Raw genomic sequence first — 19279 nt, 5'->3', positions numbered from 1 at the left:
ATCTTTTCATGTGTTTGTTAGCCATCTGTATGTCTTCTTTGGAGAAATGTCTATTTAGTTCTTTGGCCCATTTTTTGATTGGGTCATTTATTTTTCTGGAATTGAGCTGTAGGAGTTGCTTGTATATTTTTGAGATTAGTTGTTTGTCAGTTGCTTCATTTGCTATTATTTTCTCCCCTTCTGAAGGCTGTCTTTTCACCTTGCTTATAGTTTCCTTTGATGTGCAGAAGCTTTTAAGTTTAATTAGGTCCCATTTGTTTATTTTTGCTTTTATTTTCAATATTCTGGAAGATGGGTCATAGAGGATCCTGCTGTGATATATGTCGGAGAGTGTTTTGCCTATGTTTTCCTCTGGGAGTTTTATAGTTTCTGGTCTTATGTTTAGATCTTTAATCCATTTTGAGTTTATTTTTGTGTATGGTGTTAGAAAGTGCTCTAGTTTCATTCTTTTACAAGTGGTTGACCAGTTTTCCCAGCACCACTTGTTAAAGAGATTGTTTTTAATCCATTGTGTATTCTTGCCTCCTTTGTCAAAGATAAGGTGTCCATATGTGCATGGATTTATCTCTGGGCTTTCTATTTTGTTCCATTGATCTATATTTCTGTCTTTGTGCCAGTACCATACTGTCTTGATAACTGTGGCTTTGTAGTAGAGCCTGAAGTCAGGTAGGTTGATTCCTCCAGTTCCATTCTTCTTTCTCAAGATAGCTTTGGCTATTCGAGGTTTTTTGTATTTCCATACAAATTGTGAAATTATTTGTTCTAGCTCTGTTAAAAATACCATTGGTAGCTTGATAGGGATTGCATTGAATCTATAAATTGCTTTGGGTAGTATACTCATTTTCACTATATTGATTCTTCCAATCCATGAATATGGTATATTTCTCCATCTATTAGTGTCCTTTTTGATTTCTTTCACCAGTGTTTTATAGTTTTCTATATATAGGTCTTTAGTTTCTTTAGGTAGATATATTCCTAAGTATTTTATTCTTTCCATTGCAATGGTGAGTGGAATTGTTTCCTTAATTTCTCTTTCTGTTTTCTCATTATTAGTGTATAGGAATGCAAGGGATTTCTGTGTGTTGATTTTATATCCTGCAACTGTACTATAATCATTGATTAGTTCTAGTAATTTTCTGGTGGAGTCTTTAGGGTTTTCTATGTAGAGGATCATGTCATCTGCAAACAGTGAGAGTTTTACTTCTTCTTTTCCAATTTGGATTCCTTTTATTTCTTTTTCTGCTCTGATTGCTGTGGCCAAAACTTCCAAAACTATGTTGAATAGTAATGGTGAAAGTGGGCACCCTTGTCTTGTTCCTGACTTTAGAGGAAATGCTTTCAATTTTTCACCATTGAGGATAATGTTTGCTGTGGGTTTGTCATATATAGGTTTTATTATGTTGAGGTATGTTCCTTCTATTCCTGCTTTCTGGAGAGTTTTTATCATAAATGGATGTTGAATTTTGTCAAAGGCTTTCTCTGCATCTATTGAGATAATCATATGGCTTTTATTTTTCAATTTGTTAATGTGGTGTATTACATTGATTACTGCAATTTTTCTTTTCTCCATAGAATTTATCTCCTCCAGCTAATTTGCATACCCAGTACTTTGCTTCAGCCCTGATCTGGGCATTATTAGGATTCCTTGCAGGTGTGAAAGCCCCTGGGGTATTTAATAATAACAAAAAACTACTTATTATTGAGCACCTATTATGTACAAGAAACAGTGCTAGGTTCTTTGTGTACCTGATCTTTTTTTCTAAGTTTGTGTGTGTGCATGTGTGCCAAGTGGCATCAGTCATGTCCCACTCTTTCAGACCCAATGGACTACTGTAGCCCTCCAGGCTTCTCTGTCCATGGAAGTTTCCAGGCAAAAATACTGGAGTGGATTGCCACGCCTTTCTCCAACCCAGGGATCAAACCTATGTCTCTTAAGTCTCCTGCATTGGCAGGTTGTGCTCTTTACCACTAGTGCCACCTGGGAAGCCTTTTTTCTGAACGTATCAATCTATGAAGACATATTCTATCCCCTTTCAACAGATAAGGAGATGGAGGATTAAAGAGATGGGATAACCTGCCTCAGGTCCCTCAACTAGTAAATGAAAGAACTGGATTCCAGCCAGAAGCACCATATCATAGAGCCTTAATTATAGTATTCTATCCTCTATAGAAGATTGCAATACTGATCTCACCCATTCTATGCCTGACCTGAAATTAGTTGAAAAAAAAATGTAGATGTATGTTGAGTTGATTTTTAAATTTTATTTTATTGAAGTATAGTTGATTTACAGTGTTGTGTTAATTTCTACTTTACAGCAAAGTGGTTCAGTTAATACATATATATATATAATTTTTCATATTCTTTTCCATATGGTTATCACAGTGAGTTGATTTTTTATATAGAAAAGCAATTTATTGCATTATATGCACTTACACAGTTAGTCAAGGAGAGTAACAGGCCTGCTGGTGAAACAGGTCACCCAAAATAGAGATGGTATTAAACTAGTGGTCGAGGACTAACTCCTTTAAAAAAAAAAAAAAAGCAACTCCTATCCAGGATTAATTTAATTTTTAATTTTTAGAACAAATACAAGCTATTGATTCATTCTTCTCAACTTAGCTGAACAGTCTACCTGTGGTATAATTGTCAGGTAAAGGCATACATCCTTACAACTTGGTGGTCAAAATTTTTTTTAAAAACACCATTTCACAGAAAGGAGAGAAATAATATGAAAACAGCTCAAGAAATACACTAACACGCAAAAATATATGGGGAAGGAGGAACACGTTTTGACTTAACTGAAGAAACTGAGAGGAGACTCGTCTATGTAAGGAAATGTGCATCCTAGAAAAGTTCAGCATGTAGGAATTTGTATGACTTGAATCTCCCCTATTTCCTGAATAAAAACAACATCTTGTAGTATTTATACTTCATGGCTCAGACACCTACCTCACTTGGCTCTATTTCTTACTCACTCTAGCCTTTACTTAAATGAGTCTGAAAAACTTGGGGCTATAGCATAAGAAGAAAAATAACCACACACTGTATTCCCCCTTTTGTGGCTACTTTTAGACCTCTATTACTAGAAAACTCCTAAAGAAAATTTAAATATAAGTCTGTGGCTTTGCTGAATCAAGAAGCCCCCAGTTAATATTTAGAAAACACCTTCTGTTTGAACTAATAACATTGTTGATAGAACTTATTATAGAGGGATAACCAAACAAAGTCTCTGTCTCAAAACCAGTGTTAAATCAATCTCAGAGTTGAAAGGAAGAAAAGGGGAGTCTAAAGATCACAAATGCAGACATGATCTAAATCCTTGTCCTTCTGGACCCATGCTTCCTTCAGGGTCTTCATCATTATAAATGTTCTCTGCCATTTGCCACACTTGCATGATATTGTCTTCTGATATAGAACAAATCACCCGAGGTTCACTGGGAGTCTAGAAGAAATCAGACATCTTGGCAGTGTGACCACCATGAATAAACAACAACTCTGGTGGCCCATCTTCTGGGGATTGTTCCTCTCCAATTTTACTTACATCCCAGACATTCAGTCTTTGATCAATACCATTGGAAGCCAAAATAGTCTCATTGTGAGGCGACCACTGAACCTGGACTATTTCATCCTTATGTGATTCAAAGGAATCCAACTTAAGTTTCAGATTTCTCAGATCCCACAGGGCAACAGTTTTGTCAGCTGATCTGTGGCAAGAATGAGCTCACTATAAGGACTGAAAGAAAGGCAGTTCACTTCAGCAATGTGAGCATCAACTGAGTGGCTTGGTTTGGAAGTACTGTTTGAAGGAGTATCCCAGATCATGAGTTTCTGATCATCAGCAACTGACCCAAAGAGGGACTCATGGAGCAGATGCCAGGAGATAACCTCTACTACTGCTGTGTGCTCTGTAAAGATGGTCTTCACATCCACACTTTCCCTTCCTTTGGAACAGCACTTATGTCCCACAGGCAGATGGTGTGGTCATCTGAAGCACTCAGTAAGTGCCCACTGAGATTTGGGTTCCAAGAAAGCCCGTAGCCTTCCTTCTGATGTCCACGGAGGCACAAGTCTGGGTTGCACTCTCCAGAAGGGTCTGGTTTAGCAGGATATTTTGAATAGTCAAAAGCAAGAACATCACTGGATGGATTCTTTGTTGCAATGATGCAAGGGTTTTGGGGCATATAGCATGCACTGTTTACCTCTCCTTCATGGCTGATCTTGATTTCTATTTCAATTTTTCCACTAACTGAGCCAAAACCTCCAAATTCTCCTTTTTCACTGTTGTAGTGTGAAGCATCAAACTGAGCATCATCATTAGGGAGCTGCATGCTGACTGTCACAAGGTGGTTTTGTTCATCTGACAAGTGTGTCCCCAGGACGAGTCGGTGAATACTGAATTCTTTCCCTTCTGGTCTGGTTACATTTGGAAGCCACTGTGCAGTTAGGCTAGGCCACTCCAGAGCATGGATCATCACCAAGTTGTAAAGAAAAGGGGTGTTCTTTTTCCATATTTTATATTCTTCATTGATCACACATTCTTCTACTGCATCATCAAAGGTGCTTCCTTGTTGGCCATGCCGAGTAGGCAAGCCAGCGGGGATCCCAGGGTTGAGCACTGCAGGAGCCTGCGGGCACTTGCTCTGCACATGTAGCCTCTCTTTGTCCCCAGTGAGCTGATTTTTATGTCATATAATTACTTGCAGATGAAATTTAAAAACACCAAGAGTCTATGTGAAGGAAATTAAAGTCTTCAAACAGTTATTGAGCACTCTTATGGGCAAGGCATTGCCCTAAGCATTATAAGGGAAACACAGTGAACAAGCATATGCTCCTGACAAGAGCAACAAAGCTACTCAAAGGGGGAAAACAGCCTTCAGAATTAGAACCAAATATAGGTTTTAGAGTTTGGTGGCAAGTTTTTTCCTAAATACCATGTGAGAGTAAAAAAACTCACAGAGGCCTAGAATATTTCTCAGAGAGGAACTGATTTAAAAAAAAAAAAAAAAGAATCAAGAAAATCAGATTCCTGGGGGGCAGAAAACCCTATGCCACTTCTTGCATTCTCCCAAACAGATTTGAAGTTCATACCAACACACAGAGCACAGGGGACTGGGGAAGACCACCTGGTCAACTGCCACAAAACAGGTGGCCACTCATTCCCTCAGTCAACCCACAAACATTCTTCTAGAACCAATATTGAGCTGTGCACTCTGCTAGAGCTTAGATACAGGCACTGTTAAGATGCATTCACTCCTTCAAGGAGTGTATAACCTACATACATGTAAATAAATAATTTCCATGCAATCTAATAATTACAGTAATTAGTAAGTATCCAGTGCTATGAGAATGTCAATAGAGTGGCAATCAGAGATTTTCACACAGGAGGTGGACTTGGAGCTGAATTACGAATGATGAGTTTGAGTGATGGGATCAGATGTAGAGAGTATTTTAAGCAGGAAGTTGAAGGACGTAGAAGCATGCAAGAGTCTGGTGTGTTTGAATGATAATAGTGTTTCATAGAGTATGTGTGAGAGAGTGGCAGGGGATGAGCCTAGCCTGGAGAGAGACCATGATAAGTCTTAAATGCCATGTGTAAGCTGAGATATTATGCTGCTAGTGATGGGAAACTATTTCAGGGTTTTAAGAAGGATGTCACAGAATCATATTTGCCTTGTAAGAGAACCATTAGATCAACACTAGGGAATGTAGTAGAGGAGGATAGAGAAGAAACCAATTAGTGATTTGTTGGCACCATTTGAGCAAGATGAGTCACCTCTGCTGTGCTCTGCCTAAATTCTTGAATTATCATCACAATAAATAAATGCTGTTTTACATTCCTAAATTTGGAGTGTGTTACCTGTTAATAAATGACCAGAATATGTGACTTACAATCTTGTGAGTTACTTGTAGCTAGGACTAAATAGTGGAGAAGGCAATAGCACCCTACTCCAGTACTTTTGCCTAGAAAATCCCGTGGACGGAGGACCCTGGTAGGCTGCAGTCCATGGGGTCGCTAGAGTCGGACACGACTGAGTGACTTCACTTTCACTTTTCACTTTCATGCATTGGAGAAGGAAATGGCAACCCACTCCAGTGTTCTTGCCTGGAGAATCCCGGGGACGGGGAAGCCTGGTGGGCTGCTGTCTCTGGGATCGCACAGAGTCGGACACGACTGAAGCAACTTAGCAGCAGCAGGACTAAATAGTATTCATTTCTCTGCCCCTAGCCTTAGTGCATTTCACATAGGAAGCACCAATATTGTTTATTCAGTGAATTGAATGGATGTTTAGATGCCTGCATGGGGTGTTTGCAAGCTTCCATTATAATTAAGCCTCCAAATCTAAGTATCTCTACCTCAAATGTAAGAAAGAATGGTGATCTCTGACCTCTCCGAAGGTGTGTGGAGCCCTTTTGACAGGAGAGAGCCATGTATAACACACAGAGACCCCAGCCCCTGGTTGTGCTTCTTGACAAGAGGAACTGGTCAGTGACTCTCCCAAGGAGCACTGTAGAATTGTGCTTGTTTTTTTTTTCTTTTTGACCATGCTATGTGGCATTCGGGATCTTAGTTCCTCACCTAGGGATTGACCCCAGGCCCTCTGCAGTGGAAGCATGGAATCCTAACCATTGGTCCTCCAGGGAAGTCTGTGGAGGACTGTGCTTTAATAATAGCAAATGCTCACATAAGACTTGCTGTGTATCAGGCACTTTGGTAAGCATTTTGCAAAGATTAATCCATTTAATATTCATAAGTCTATGAGATAAGTACTATTATAATCCCTATTTTACATATACAAAAAATATGACATGGAAATACTAAGTAATTTGCACAAGATCACACAGCTAGCAAGTGACAGTTGAAATCCAGGCAACCTGCCCCTGGTGACCATGATGCTTTTATTCATGGTGCTGTCCTCTTCTTTAAGAAGAATCATGCTGTTACCTGTGACCCCACCCATTTGGGAATGATAATTTTTGGTAAAGAAGAAAAGAAAAATACTAGTCTCTGTGACCTTAGACAAGATGTAAACTTTTTGTGCTCTTAAATGTTGAATTTAGTAATTCACTTTCACTTTAAGCAAATAATAAAATTTCTTTTTTTTGATTCCATGAGAAATGATATTTTGTAAGTATCAAATTGTGATATTATTAACAATCATTCTTGATACAAGTAAAATTTTCTCATATTGTATCTGAATAAGTTATCAGAGTGTCTGTGGGGGCATAAGAAGGTCTCCTTCCCTGAAAGCCATTAGCCTAAGCCTAGTTATCGAGTCCCATTGAATTCTAAATGCATTTTCCAATTTTTAAATCTAGGAACAAAACTCTGATATTGCAGGTAATTAAATTCATTCTGAGAAAAATATGTCCATGTGGGTTAAATTGCCAGCATTTGAACAGAATACTAATAACAAACTGTGGGAAGTTTTATTGGTTACTTTGAGCTTTGAGTAAACACTGACCTATTTCAAATAACCCTGTGACTCATCTGAAAAGCTGCAGATCACAAGTACAGCATTTAAATGGAGACACAAATGCCAGAGTGTAGAGATTTTCCTCACTTCAATGACTACACTTCCTAAATCAGAAAACCTTCTAATTTGAGGTTTACCAAAAATAGCACTGGTACATATGGAGCCACAAATCAACAGTTTCCATAAATAGTCAAGATTTTGTCAAAGACCCAGTTCTAGAACTAAAATTTTATATAATAATTGACCATGTTTTGGTGTCAAAAAAAATTTCAATCACCATTCTAGTGCCATAAAAAGAAATCTAAAATGGGCTATTTCTATTTTTGCTCATGATTAAATATAGTAGTCAAGATTTTTAAATTATTCCAATGTTGTACAGGGAAAAAAATTGCAAAGAGCTAAGAAAGTAATATTTTCAAGAAAGTAGGCCTCCCAATATCATAAGGAGGTAGTCACAAAATAAGAAGGGTACAGTAGAGAGACCGAGTAAGAATTTGTGCCAAATGGAAGACATCTATGTCAGCATAAAAAATATTTGTGGACAATTAGAAGCAAATGTCATCTTCAAGGTATTACAATAAATGCACTTTGCCACTGTCCACATTTACCAGTTCCCCCTTGTCTTCTCCAATCTTGTCTGATTTCCTTCAGATATTCTCTATGTCAAACCAAAGAAAAGCAATTTCCTACAACAAATACACTCAAATTTCTACCTCCAGTGCAGATGATTAGGAAAGTGAAAGACATTTATAGATTTCAGTGAGGAAAAGCAATACCATGGAAGGAAGGCTGGATAAAATAGACCCAACCAAAGCACAGCAATCATCAAGCTCTGTGACTTTGTACATGTCATCTAACCTCTTAGGACCACAGTCTTCTCCTCTGGAAACGAATTGACACCTTCCTTTCTCGAATACTGTTATGAAGATTAAATGAGATTATCTCAGTGAAACCCGTTGTGAGTCATAAACCACGCACTATGAACATGTCAAGCTGTCATACAGTATCTTTTTAAATACAGTGTTATTAAACTCTCTGCAAAGAATGTGCGATCGAAAACCTGTTATTTCTCTGCCAAAAGGGGGGATTTGCAAGTGTTTGTGAGCTGTTATAGGCAAAGAAGCATCAGAAATGAAATTTTCCCCTTGATGCAGTCAGAGGATAGAAAAAGAAGTTAACCAGGAATGGCAGTTATTTAATGTTTACTGAGTATAACTTATTGCTCTGAAAGGATCATATCACCTTTGTTTCACCTAAATCCACCTCTGCTCCAACAATGACAATTATCCTATGCTTTGGAAAACACCAATCTGGTGAATTCTTGTACTTCTAGAGGTAGAATTCCATGGGTTCTGTTGCTAAATGATTTAACCAAAGCCACAATTTTAGTCAGTTGTGAAATTGGACTAGAAAGTATAAGATGCTTAGTGTCTTTAGCTCTCCTAACCACTGAGGCCCACAATCCACTAAGTTGCACATCATTTCTCAGTTTTTACAAAGTGACAAACTACATACCAGTGATAGACAGATCCTTCAAAAGTTAATGACCTCAGGGAACTGGGATTTCATTACAAATGGTTAGCAATAGAAAACAGATTTGGGGTTGTCAGAATTAAACACCTGCAGATGAGTGGTTGGATCTATCAAGTGGCTAATCAGAAGAGTCTCTTCTGTTGTTAATCATGTGTAACATTTATGTACACTTTATATTGCAAAAATCTCTAGACTCACCCACACAGGTTACCTGTCAAGTAGACATTTGCCCGGGTATATCTCATGTCTTGACTCTTCCAGAAAATCAATTGGTTATGAGTGGTATATCTCATTTATCTCTGTAGCTTTAGCATTCATCACAATGTCTGGCACTAAATAGATACCACTAAAACGAAGATCATGGCATCTGGTCCCATCACTTCATGGGAAATAGATGGGGAAACAGTGTCAGACTTTATTTTTCTGGGCTCCAAAATCACTGCAGATGGTGACTGCAGCCATGAAATTAAAAGACACTTAATCCTTGGAAGAAAAGTTATGACCAACCTAGATAGCATATTCAAAAGCAGAGACATTACTTTGCCAACAAAGGTTCATCTAGTCAAGGCTATGGTTTTTCCAGTGGTCATGTATGGATGTGAGAGGTGGACTGTGAAGAAAGCTGAGTGCCGAAGAATTGATGCTTTTGAACTGTGGTGTTGGAGAAGACTCTTGAGAGTCCCTTGGACTGCAAGGAAATCCAACCAGTACATTCTGAAGGAGATCAGCCCTGGGATTTCTTTGGAAGGAATGATGCTAAAGCTGAAACTCCAGTTATTTGGGCACCTCATGCAAAGAAGAGTTGACTCATTGGAAAAGATTCTGATGCTGGGAAGGATTGGGGGCAGGAGGAGAAGGGGAAAACAGAGGATGAGATGGCTGGATGGCATCACTGACTCGATGGACGTGAGTCTGAGTGAACTCCGGGAGTTGGTGATGGACAGGGAGGCCTGGTGTGCTGCGATTCATGGCATTGCAAAGAGGTGGACACAAATGAGCTACTGAACTGAACTGAAGCAATTGTCGAGTGAATATGAACGAATGAATGAATGGCTTCAAACTGGTCTACACCTAAAGCTATGGAGTCCTATGGAATAATTCGGTAATCTTGTGAGGATTTGGTATCATTTTTCAACTTTATCTGGGTCATTCTCTTTTTCTAAATGTGTATGTTCATGATATAAATCTTCCTGTGGGGCAAAAGGGGTAACACAATCCTCCATTGAGCTGAGTGACATTCCAGGGTCCTTGGAATAAATCTGTCATTGGGAATGCACTCACCTCAAAGTAGGGCCACCATAGTATCCAGCCTAGTGAGTCTAAGTGAATCTTCAATCCGGGGACACAGCAGGTCAGTGATATCATAATTTCCTGTGTAATCCACCGTGATGAAGAGAGGTGTACACCAAGAGGTGTACAAGTACACTTGCATTGCACTCAGTGTCCTATGAGGCAGGATGGTGGAGTAGAAAGAGCACTAGACAAGGAATCAGAAGAACTGGGTTCTGGTTCTGGTTTTGCACTTGTTTTTCTAATGGTCTTAAGTAACTGGCTCTTTCTGGCTACATTGTTCTTCCCTCTTGAGTTGGACAAATCTCTTGCCTATCAAGTTTTTTGTAGGTACCAAATGAGATAATAATTATAGTATACTATTTTATCTAGGAGTTGGTACTTCTTGTGTGAAGGTGGTTTGTCAATTGTAAAAGATAGCCAAATTATGATAATTTTGTCCGTAGTCCTTAGGAGCAGTTTTATCTTCCTGATTTGGAATAGTATCTATCAATATAAAGTGGATTTTCATTCCAGCTATTTGATGCCTGGTGGAGGTAGCCCATTCTCACCAGTCTATTGATAAAAGAGTTAAAATTAGTTGTGATTGTTCCATATTCAAGAGATAATTGAGCTTTGACTGATAATGATGCACCTTCCTTGCTTTAATTCACTCTTCTATAATACAAAAACTATCTTTTAATAAAGTAGTCAATATGATCAGGCTTTTGTTGGCAAACAACACAGTAAAAGGACCTGAATTGTGAACCAGATCAGCTACTATCTCCATGGTATGATTTTAGAGGAAACTTAAGTCCTATTTCTCCTCATTCATTGATATTCAAAAATCCCTCATTGAGATAAATTTTTTCTTTCCACAGTTGGACATGAAGTTGAAATTTAAATCTCCTTCAAATAAGTAATATAGTAAGTTTTTACCAAGATGCAAAGGATTAATTGAAGGTATTTTTTGATAACAGCACTTGAGCAAGAGGGCATTAGATATATGCCATATAAAAGAAAAAAAGGGAGAACCATCAGTTCAGTTCAGTTCAGTCGCTCAGTCGTGTCCGACTCTTTGCGACCCCATGAATCGCAGCACACCAGGCCTCCCTGTCCATCACCAACTCCCAGAGTTCACTCAGACTCACATCCATCCAGTCAGTGATGCCATCCAGCCATCTCATCCTCTGTGGTCCCCTTCTCCTCCTGCCCCCAATCCCTCCCAGCATCAGAGTCTTTTCCAATGAGTCAACTCTTCGCATGAGGTGGCCAAATTACTGGAGTTTCAGCTTTAGCATCATTCCTTCCAAAGAAGTCCCAGGGCTGATCTCCTTTAGAATGGACTAAAAGTAACCAAATCTATCTTCTTACTTTACTCATTTAAGTACTGAGATTTAAAAATGGATTTATTTTTAAATGTACTTTCTAAAAAGATTATCACAAAATAACTGCTGTGGGAGAAAAAATACTGGAAGAAAAAGCTCCTATCTAAAATAAATGTTTTCTTGTATTCTATACTTGTCAAAAATATGTACTAGATAGGATCTGAGTTAACTCATTTTCAACATTTTTTTCACTACAGACTTATAAATGAATCTTTGAGGGACCAGCTATTGGTAACCATCCAGAAGACTTTCACATACACTCGAACCCAAGCTCAGCACCTCTTCATCATCCTCATGGAGTGCATGAAGAAGAAAGAACTGGTAGGTAACAGTGTGTCTGTGAGTGGCAGAGACCTCCCCATACCCCTTCTCTCTGTTTAACCATTTTCTTGAACCACACATCAATTGTTTCTCCTTTCCAGCCAAGCTCACAACCATCCTCAGGCTCCACTGGCTCCTGTAGCTTCCTCCCCTCAATAGCTGAGACATTGTGTTTTCTGCCCGGATTTAATGAAGTGTGGGCAGCAGGGTTCTAGCATCTTTTGCTACTGAAGCTCGCCCAAATGCTCTGATTGCCTCAGTGCAATGAGGTGAGGAGAGAACATAGGTTTCCTCCCAGAGAATGCTTCCACTGATCTTCTTAGGTTTAGGGTTTCACTTGGCTTGTGAGTTGTGAATTACTGATGTGCTTAGTATCTTAGTATCATTGATCTTAGTGGCTCAGGGTACAGGTTAATCTGTTCATGTGTATAGGTAGAAAATGAAGAAATGTACTCAAGGAAGTTTGGAAATTTCTATAATTTCGAAAGTGCCCTTCATAGCTACTGAAGAAGCATTTCTCACATCTCAGGAAAATGTCTTAGAAATGTGCCATCACAGGGACCTTCAGTTAGGGTGAGCAGAAATAGCAGGAGTTAACACTGAAGGAGCCCTTGCTATGTGCCAGGCAGAGTGCCAGATCATTCCACATATTAACTCATGTGATCTTAGCAACTGTCCCAGTGTGAGAGGTACAGCTGTTACTCTCACCTTCTAGATGAGGAAACTCCAAGTCACCTGATGAGTAAATCAGGAACTAGACTGAAAACCAATGGTATTTCATCTCTGTGGTAAGTATTTTTATTCAGAAATTGTCTCGTTGAAACAAAGGTAGTGCATCATCCACTCTAGGTCTATTCGTGGCGGGCCTCAGTGAGATGAGATTATTCTCAAAGGCCATGGGAGCCTACCTGCTGATGAGGAGGTAGAGGAGCGGTTCACCCCTGAGCAGTGTTCTCACTCAGGCTGGGACAATCTCAAGCCTGCTGAGCATCCTAGAATGGTTATCCCTGCAGACATGAGGGTGCACTGCTCCTCCAGAGGGGCACCAGGGCCAGACCCTAAAAGAATCAGCTGTGAGGCAGGGCATGTGAGAGGAACTGGAGTGAGCTGCCTGCATCCAGTTCCCCAGTAGACTACAGGCTCCCCAGACCTGGGCTGGAACCATCTTGTTCACAACAGTGTCCCTATGTATGCAACAGTGGCTGGCACACAGTGGTGCTCACTGAGGCTGCCAGGAAGGAGGGAAGGAGGTGATTTCTCAATTTAAAGAACTAAATATTTAGGAAAAAAAAATCTGACTCAAATAAACAAGACTAAACTCCAGAAAGCATCACATAGCCCTTGTGAAAAGCCTTTCAGCAGCTTCTAGGTTTAGCATGAAAGGAGTGAGGTGAGGAGAATGGGACAGTACCTCTAATTCTTGAGTACCTGACCTAAGTAGTCTGGCTGCCCCATATAGAGAAGCCCGCATGGAGATCAGGTTCAGAATCATGACTGCCAGCATCCCAGGAGAGCCTCTATCAATCCTGAAAGTGCTACTTCCATCCTCCCATCTTGGAGGCAGTTATCTCACAAGCTATTAGTCTGTGTTTCCTCCACTTTTAAGAGGGGCATGAAACTCTGAGCTTCTGTCTGCCACAGAAGGGATTTTCTCCTGACTATTAATGATTTTACAATGCTAAGGTCAGTGACTATGAAAGCTTACCAGAACTCTGCATTTCAGCAGTCCTCCAAGTTTCCTAGAAAGGCAGTCAGGCTCAAAATTCTAAGAACTAGTTGGAAATCATAAAACCAAATGAGGCTGAATGTACTTTTCTGGGTATTTTATAGGACTGTTCCCTGGGATTCTTTCTGTTTGGTAATTGTCTTGTTGCTTAATCGTGGTCTCTGCTGAAATGTCAACTGTATTTTATGGTGACATATTCATTGTAAGAAATAATGAGGTATCCCTAGCTCTAGACTAAGGACATGTGATCTTAACAAGCAGTAAGTTGTCCTGATCTCCATCCACATCTGGGCAGAAATTAGGATTTTTAAAATCATAAGTGTAATTAATCTCCAGTTTTGAAGGACTGCGTGTATGGATAGTACTAGATGCTTTAGAAAGGAGGTGGGAGGAGCTCGGCATGATTTTTCTCCTTTTGAAGGAAGTAGGGGAGGGAACAGAGGCTGAAGAGTTGTGGGGATGTGTGCACAACCAGGACAAGCCACGCCAGGGCTCTCCTGCTGCAGAGCCCAGGTATCTCCTCCTCATCACACAACAGCAAGCATCCTTCAAGTTGCTTTTGTTTTCTTTTTTTCTTATTTAGGTGGTCTAAAGTTTTTATGGGACTTCCCTTGTGTTTTTACTCCCGGATTAGATATTTAATCCATCTAGTATTCGGTACAGAGTTTCCTTGCAACTTTTTAAAAGTTGAAGTATAGTTGATTTCTAGTATTTCAGGTGTACAGCAAAATGATTCATTTTTATATATATAATGTATATATATATATATATCTTGTATACATATGTATAAAGAATTTTCAGATTCTTTCCCACTATAGTTTGCTACAAGATATTGAATATAGTTCCTTGTGCTATACAGTAGGTCCTTGTTGTTTATTTTATATATAGTAGTGTGTATCTGTTGATCCCTGTTATCCCTCCTCCCCTTTCCTCTTTGGTAACCATAAGTTCGTTTTCTATCTGTGAGTCCATTTCTGTTTTATAAATAAGTTCCTTTATATCATATTTTAGATTCCACATGTAAGTGCTAGCACATAGTATTTGTCTTTCTCTTTCTGACTTACTTTGCTGACTATGATCATCTCTAGGTCCGTTCACATTGCTGATGGCATCATTTCATTCTTTCTATGGCTGAGTAATGTTCTGCTGTATATTTGTACCACATCTTTAACCATTCATCCCTCAGTGGACACTTAGGTTGCTTCCATGTCATGAATATTGTAAATAATGCTTCTGTGAACACTAGGGTGCATGTTTCTTTTTGAATTAGTATTTTTGTCTTTTCTGGGTATATGCCCAGGAGTGGGATTGCTGAATCATATAGTAGCTCTATTTTTAGTCTTTTAAGGAACCTCCTTGCTGTTCTCCATAGTGGCTATACCAGTTTACATTTCCACCAACTAGTGTAGGAAGGTTCCTCTTCAAATTTCTTTTGATTCCCTTTATGAATGAAGTGGGATGTCATATCCTGAAGTCAGTCTAACCATTCATTTCCAAGTTCAACTTAAGGATTTGGTTCTAGAGCTGTTCTTACATCTTTCTCATCCCAGCATCCTATTTACAGTGTCATAAAGACCTGCACTACAGATGCATATTTAGCTTGTCAAATCAGGCCTCTGGGCTATGTGGCCTCATGGAAAATATGCCTTGTTGGGCTCTTTGTATGAGTGCTTCCTACACACTTCATATTGTTCCTGAAAAAAAAATCACTTCTACTCTGCTTATTTCCAAACTTGGGTCAAAACACCTCAGATCCTGTCATCTTCTGAGAAGATATATCCTTCTAGAAACCAACCCATGAGCTAAATCCCATCACTGTTATCTAGGAAAAAATATTAAAATAAAATCAATAAAAACTTTCCACAGCAACATAGTAATTTGGGGTCAAATGTAAGGGGTCAATGGTCCTCCACTTCCTTCTTCTCCAAAGGGATGTGGTCATAAAGAACATTAGGACAGGAAAAGAGGGCCCCAGTGGCTTAGCACACTCTGAGGCTGATTACATGTATAGAAAGCACAGAGCTTTTAGTTCCAGAGGACAGTGCCAGCTCCCTCCCTCTGCTGCTGCCTCTCGGAGCTCCCACCTGCCCTCTGAACTCCTGCAGAAGCTTCCCCCACATCCTCACTGCCAACCCACCAGCCTTAGCCTGGGCAGTACATTTTCTACAAACACTTTGTTGTGATGGAGTATTGATAGACTCAGCAATGTAAGCCCTATGATATGTGTGCCCCTAAACAAGTCATGGTGGAGGATGGCAGCTGCCTGGCTCCTTTTTTACAATCTTTCATTTCCACACTGATGGCTCCTCTAATTTGCTATCTTCCTTTCCCAGCTGCTGGACCTCCTAGGGACCAGTGCTATTCACTTTGCCACTGTTACCAAGTCTAAGCTTGCTTTGCCTGCAGCACAACAGGCCAATAAGTCTACAGATGAGGTGTTGGGGCAAGGAATACAACTTTATTTGGGAAGCAGCAGACTGAGAAGATGGCACACTAATGTCTCAAAATAACCATATTATCAGGGTCTGGATGTCAGGTTCTTTTATAAAACAGAGATGAGGGGAAAAGAGGAAGTAAAGCAAAAAGGCCATTAATCTAGCAAATATCTCCTGAAATGTCCAGCCATAGGGAGGGGATGTGTTAATTTCTTCCTTCCTATCCACTCATGGACAGGATCCAGAACAAAGGCATTTTGGTTTAACATTCAGGCAGAGATGCAGGGTTCCCCGAGGCTGATCTTTGTGTCTGTACAGCATCCTTTTAGTGAACAAAAGCTATGTGAAGCAAAGGTTCTGAAATAAAAGAAACAGACCCAACTTGGAGGCACAATTGGCTCTTCCCTGTAATACCACCACTTCCCAGTCACACCTGACAAATCATGTCTCCACTCAAAATTGATGCTGCTCTAAAATCCAAGTCCCACCCCCAAGTACAAGAATCTTTCCCCCCCTCCAACCATCACTTCATATCAAATTTGAATGCCAAGCTTCTCCATAATTCACTAGTCTGATACCAAATTCCTGAGATCATCCACATGAAATATACTTTCATCCACATAAAAGTATGTTTTAAAGTGTAGTTTTCTGTGTCCTATTCCTAGTTGATAGTCCAAACAATCACTCCCAAAGCTGAGTCATTGTTTGTAATTCAGTTAGGTCTTCGGTCATAGTGAGCAATCTCTTTATTCATCTCTAGTCAGTGGATCAGAGAAGGCAATGGCGCCCACTCCAATACTCTTGCCTGGAAAATTCCATGGATGGAGGAGCCTAGTAGGCTGCAGTCCATGGGGTCGCTAACAGTCAGACATGACTGAGTGACTTCACTTTCACTTTTCACTTGCATGCATTGAAGGAAATGGCAATCCACTCCAGTATTCTTGCCTGGAGAATCCCAGGGACGGGGGAGCCTGGTGGGTGGCCGTCTATGGGGACGCACAGAGTCGACACGAATGAAGCGACTTAGCAGCAGCAGCAGTAGCAGTCAGTGGACACCCTCTCCTGTTCTCTACAATCATTGTTCTAAACCTCTTACATGTTACTCTGACTGCTTCTCAGGGTGTTTTGTAATGCATTTCAGAATGTTTATGGTATGGCAACATGAAGTTCCTTCTTTCTTATAGCTTGGTCTTATTTCCAAATAATGATTATAAAATCTGGAAGTAAATGTTGCAACTAGACTATTATGTTTATCCAGTCCATCAATTCAAGATGTATAGGACTGAAAATAAACTGATTTTTTAAGACATTAGTCAAGAATCTTCCAAGGATGTCTAGAGATATAGAAAAGAGGTAGTTTGGGGAGAATTGGAGGGGCCCTGGTATCTACCTTTATTTGGAAGATGATGGACAGAAACAACCTGAGAAGCTAAATTTAAGGAATAGGATCACTATTATGTCCCAGCAGCTGAAGGTGTAGCATCTCAATAGCATCATATTCTCACTTGGGTAGAGCACCTTCAGGCAAGGAAAAGCCAAGGACATAGAAAATGTGCTAATGGAATAAATTGAAGCAAAGATATTAGGTCATCAAGTTTGTGTCCTTTTCAGTAACTTCTCTGTAGCATTTGATGCTGTCAACTCCTCTTCCCTCTCCCACCTGAGAAGTCAGTGATGTTAGACTTTAGATTCTTTTTCTGATTCCTTGCCATTTCTCTTACAGTTCATTAATCTTTCTATTGCTAGCTCCTCTTCTTCCTCCTCATACTATAAAAAGAGATTTATCAAAGACCAGTTCTTGGCCGTTTCCCCTTTCATTTGTTATTCTGACTTCAGTTATTTTGAGACAACTCCCAAATGCGTACATATCGAGCCTTGTCTTCCTCCAGGCTCCTTCATTTCCAGAGTCCATGCTTTCAAACATTGCCTCACTCTTCCTTTCTTAACCTATTGCTGTGCCCTATTAACCTGGTTCCCCCTAACCCAGTATCCCCCCATCAATCCATTTTATACACTGCAGGGATTTACAAACTTCTGTAAAGAGGCAGATGGTAAGTAGGTTAGGTTTTGTGTGCCCCAAACAGGTCTGTCACATATTTTTCTGTTTGTTTATTTGATTTTAAACAAACCTTTAAAATATAAGAACCATTCTCAGCTTATTGGCTATAGGAAAACAGACCAGGGGCCAAATTTGACCCTCAAATTACGGTTTGTTGACCCCTGCTGTATAGTACAGAGAAGGCAGTGGCACCCCACTCCAGTGTTCTTGCTTGGAGAATCCCAGGGACGGGAGAGCCTGGTGGGCTTCTGTCTATGGGGTCACACAGAATTGGACACGACTGAAGCGACTTAGCAGCAGCAGCAGCAGCAGCTGTATAGTATTGCTAGACACTCTTGCTGGAGGATAGAACCAGTTCCATCAGTCCTTTGAATATGGAGTATAATGTGTTGCTTATAGTGCCAGTTTTATATTTCACCACTTTTTTACAGACCCCTCATACTAACCAAGCTAATTTTCTTGCAGTCCTTTTTTAATGTCCTACTTCCTTGAATTTGTTCAAGTGTAGAGCCCTCTCTTTAGCCATAGCCAGTTGCCAAACTCATGCACATATATGCACATACATGCACACATGCGCGTGCACACACACACACCTAGAAGATACCTCACACCTTTATTTGTAACTCTCTTGTGGCATTTATTTGTACTTTTAAGTTATTTATATATATAAAAATATATATCCAGCTTTCCATGTAAGCTGTTAAGAGCAGAGTCTCTAATTTGTTATTCTGTTTCCCCTGCATTCACTATCCCTAACTGTGCTTATTGGATCCCAATAAATCTTTGTTTAATGGGTGTGAGTGAAGGAATGAATTCAGATGAATATACATTAAGGCAGAGAGGTACATATTTAGAATCCACAAATTGCCCTAAAATCTTTACTAATACAGTGTCTTGTATCCTTAAGTTTTCATAGATTGGTTTATGGATGTACATTTGATTTGGGGCCAATTGCGTAAATTACTGGACCTAGGGGAGGTATCTCAGTATGGTGGTTATGAGGAACAAGCTCTCAAAACAGAAAAACCTATATTCAAATTCTGTCTATGAGTCACTACAGATGCAAGTTAGA

The 19279-nt window shown here is 39.8% G+C and overlaps 1 protein-coding gene and 1 pseudogene across 13 annotated transcripts in view; one reads left to right on the top strand and one right to left on the bottom strand.

Moving 5' to 3' along the window:
- Window positions 1–19279, top strand: part of TRPM3 (transient receptor potential cation channel subfamily M member 3) — a 1070052-nt gene that overhangs the window by 861515 nt on the left and 189258 nt on the right. For all 13 annotated transcript variants that reach the window (XM_027549457.1, XM_027549458.1, XM_027549453.1 and 10 more), the window contains one exon: window positions 11864–11987. In XM_027549457.1, the coding sequence (XP_027405258.1) occupies window positions 11864–11987 (124 nt within the window). The remainder of the gene's footprint in view (window positions 1–11863; window positions 11988–19279) is intronic.
- On the bottom strand, window positions 3064–4806 carry LOC113897111 (annotated as a pseudogene).

This window comes from Bos indicus x Bos taurus, chromosome 8 (genome assembly GCF_003369695.1).
Source record: "Bos indicus x Bos taurus breed Angus x Brahman F1 hybrid chromosome 8, Bos_hybrid_MaternalHap_v2.0, whole genome shotgun sequence".
NCBI lineage: Eukaryota > Metazoa > Chordata > Mammalia > Artiodactyla > Bovidae > Bos > Bos indicus x Bos taurus.
Note: the sequence above shows the minus strand (reverse complement) of the source record. Positions and strands in the feature narration are given on the sequence as shown.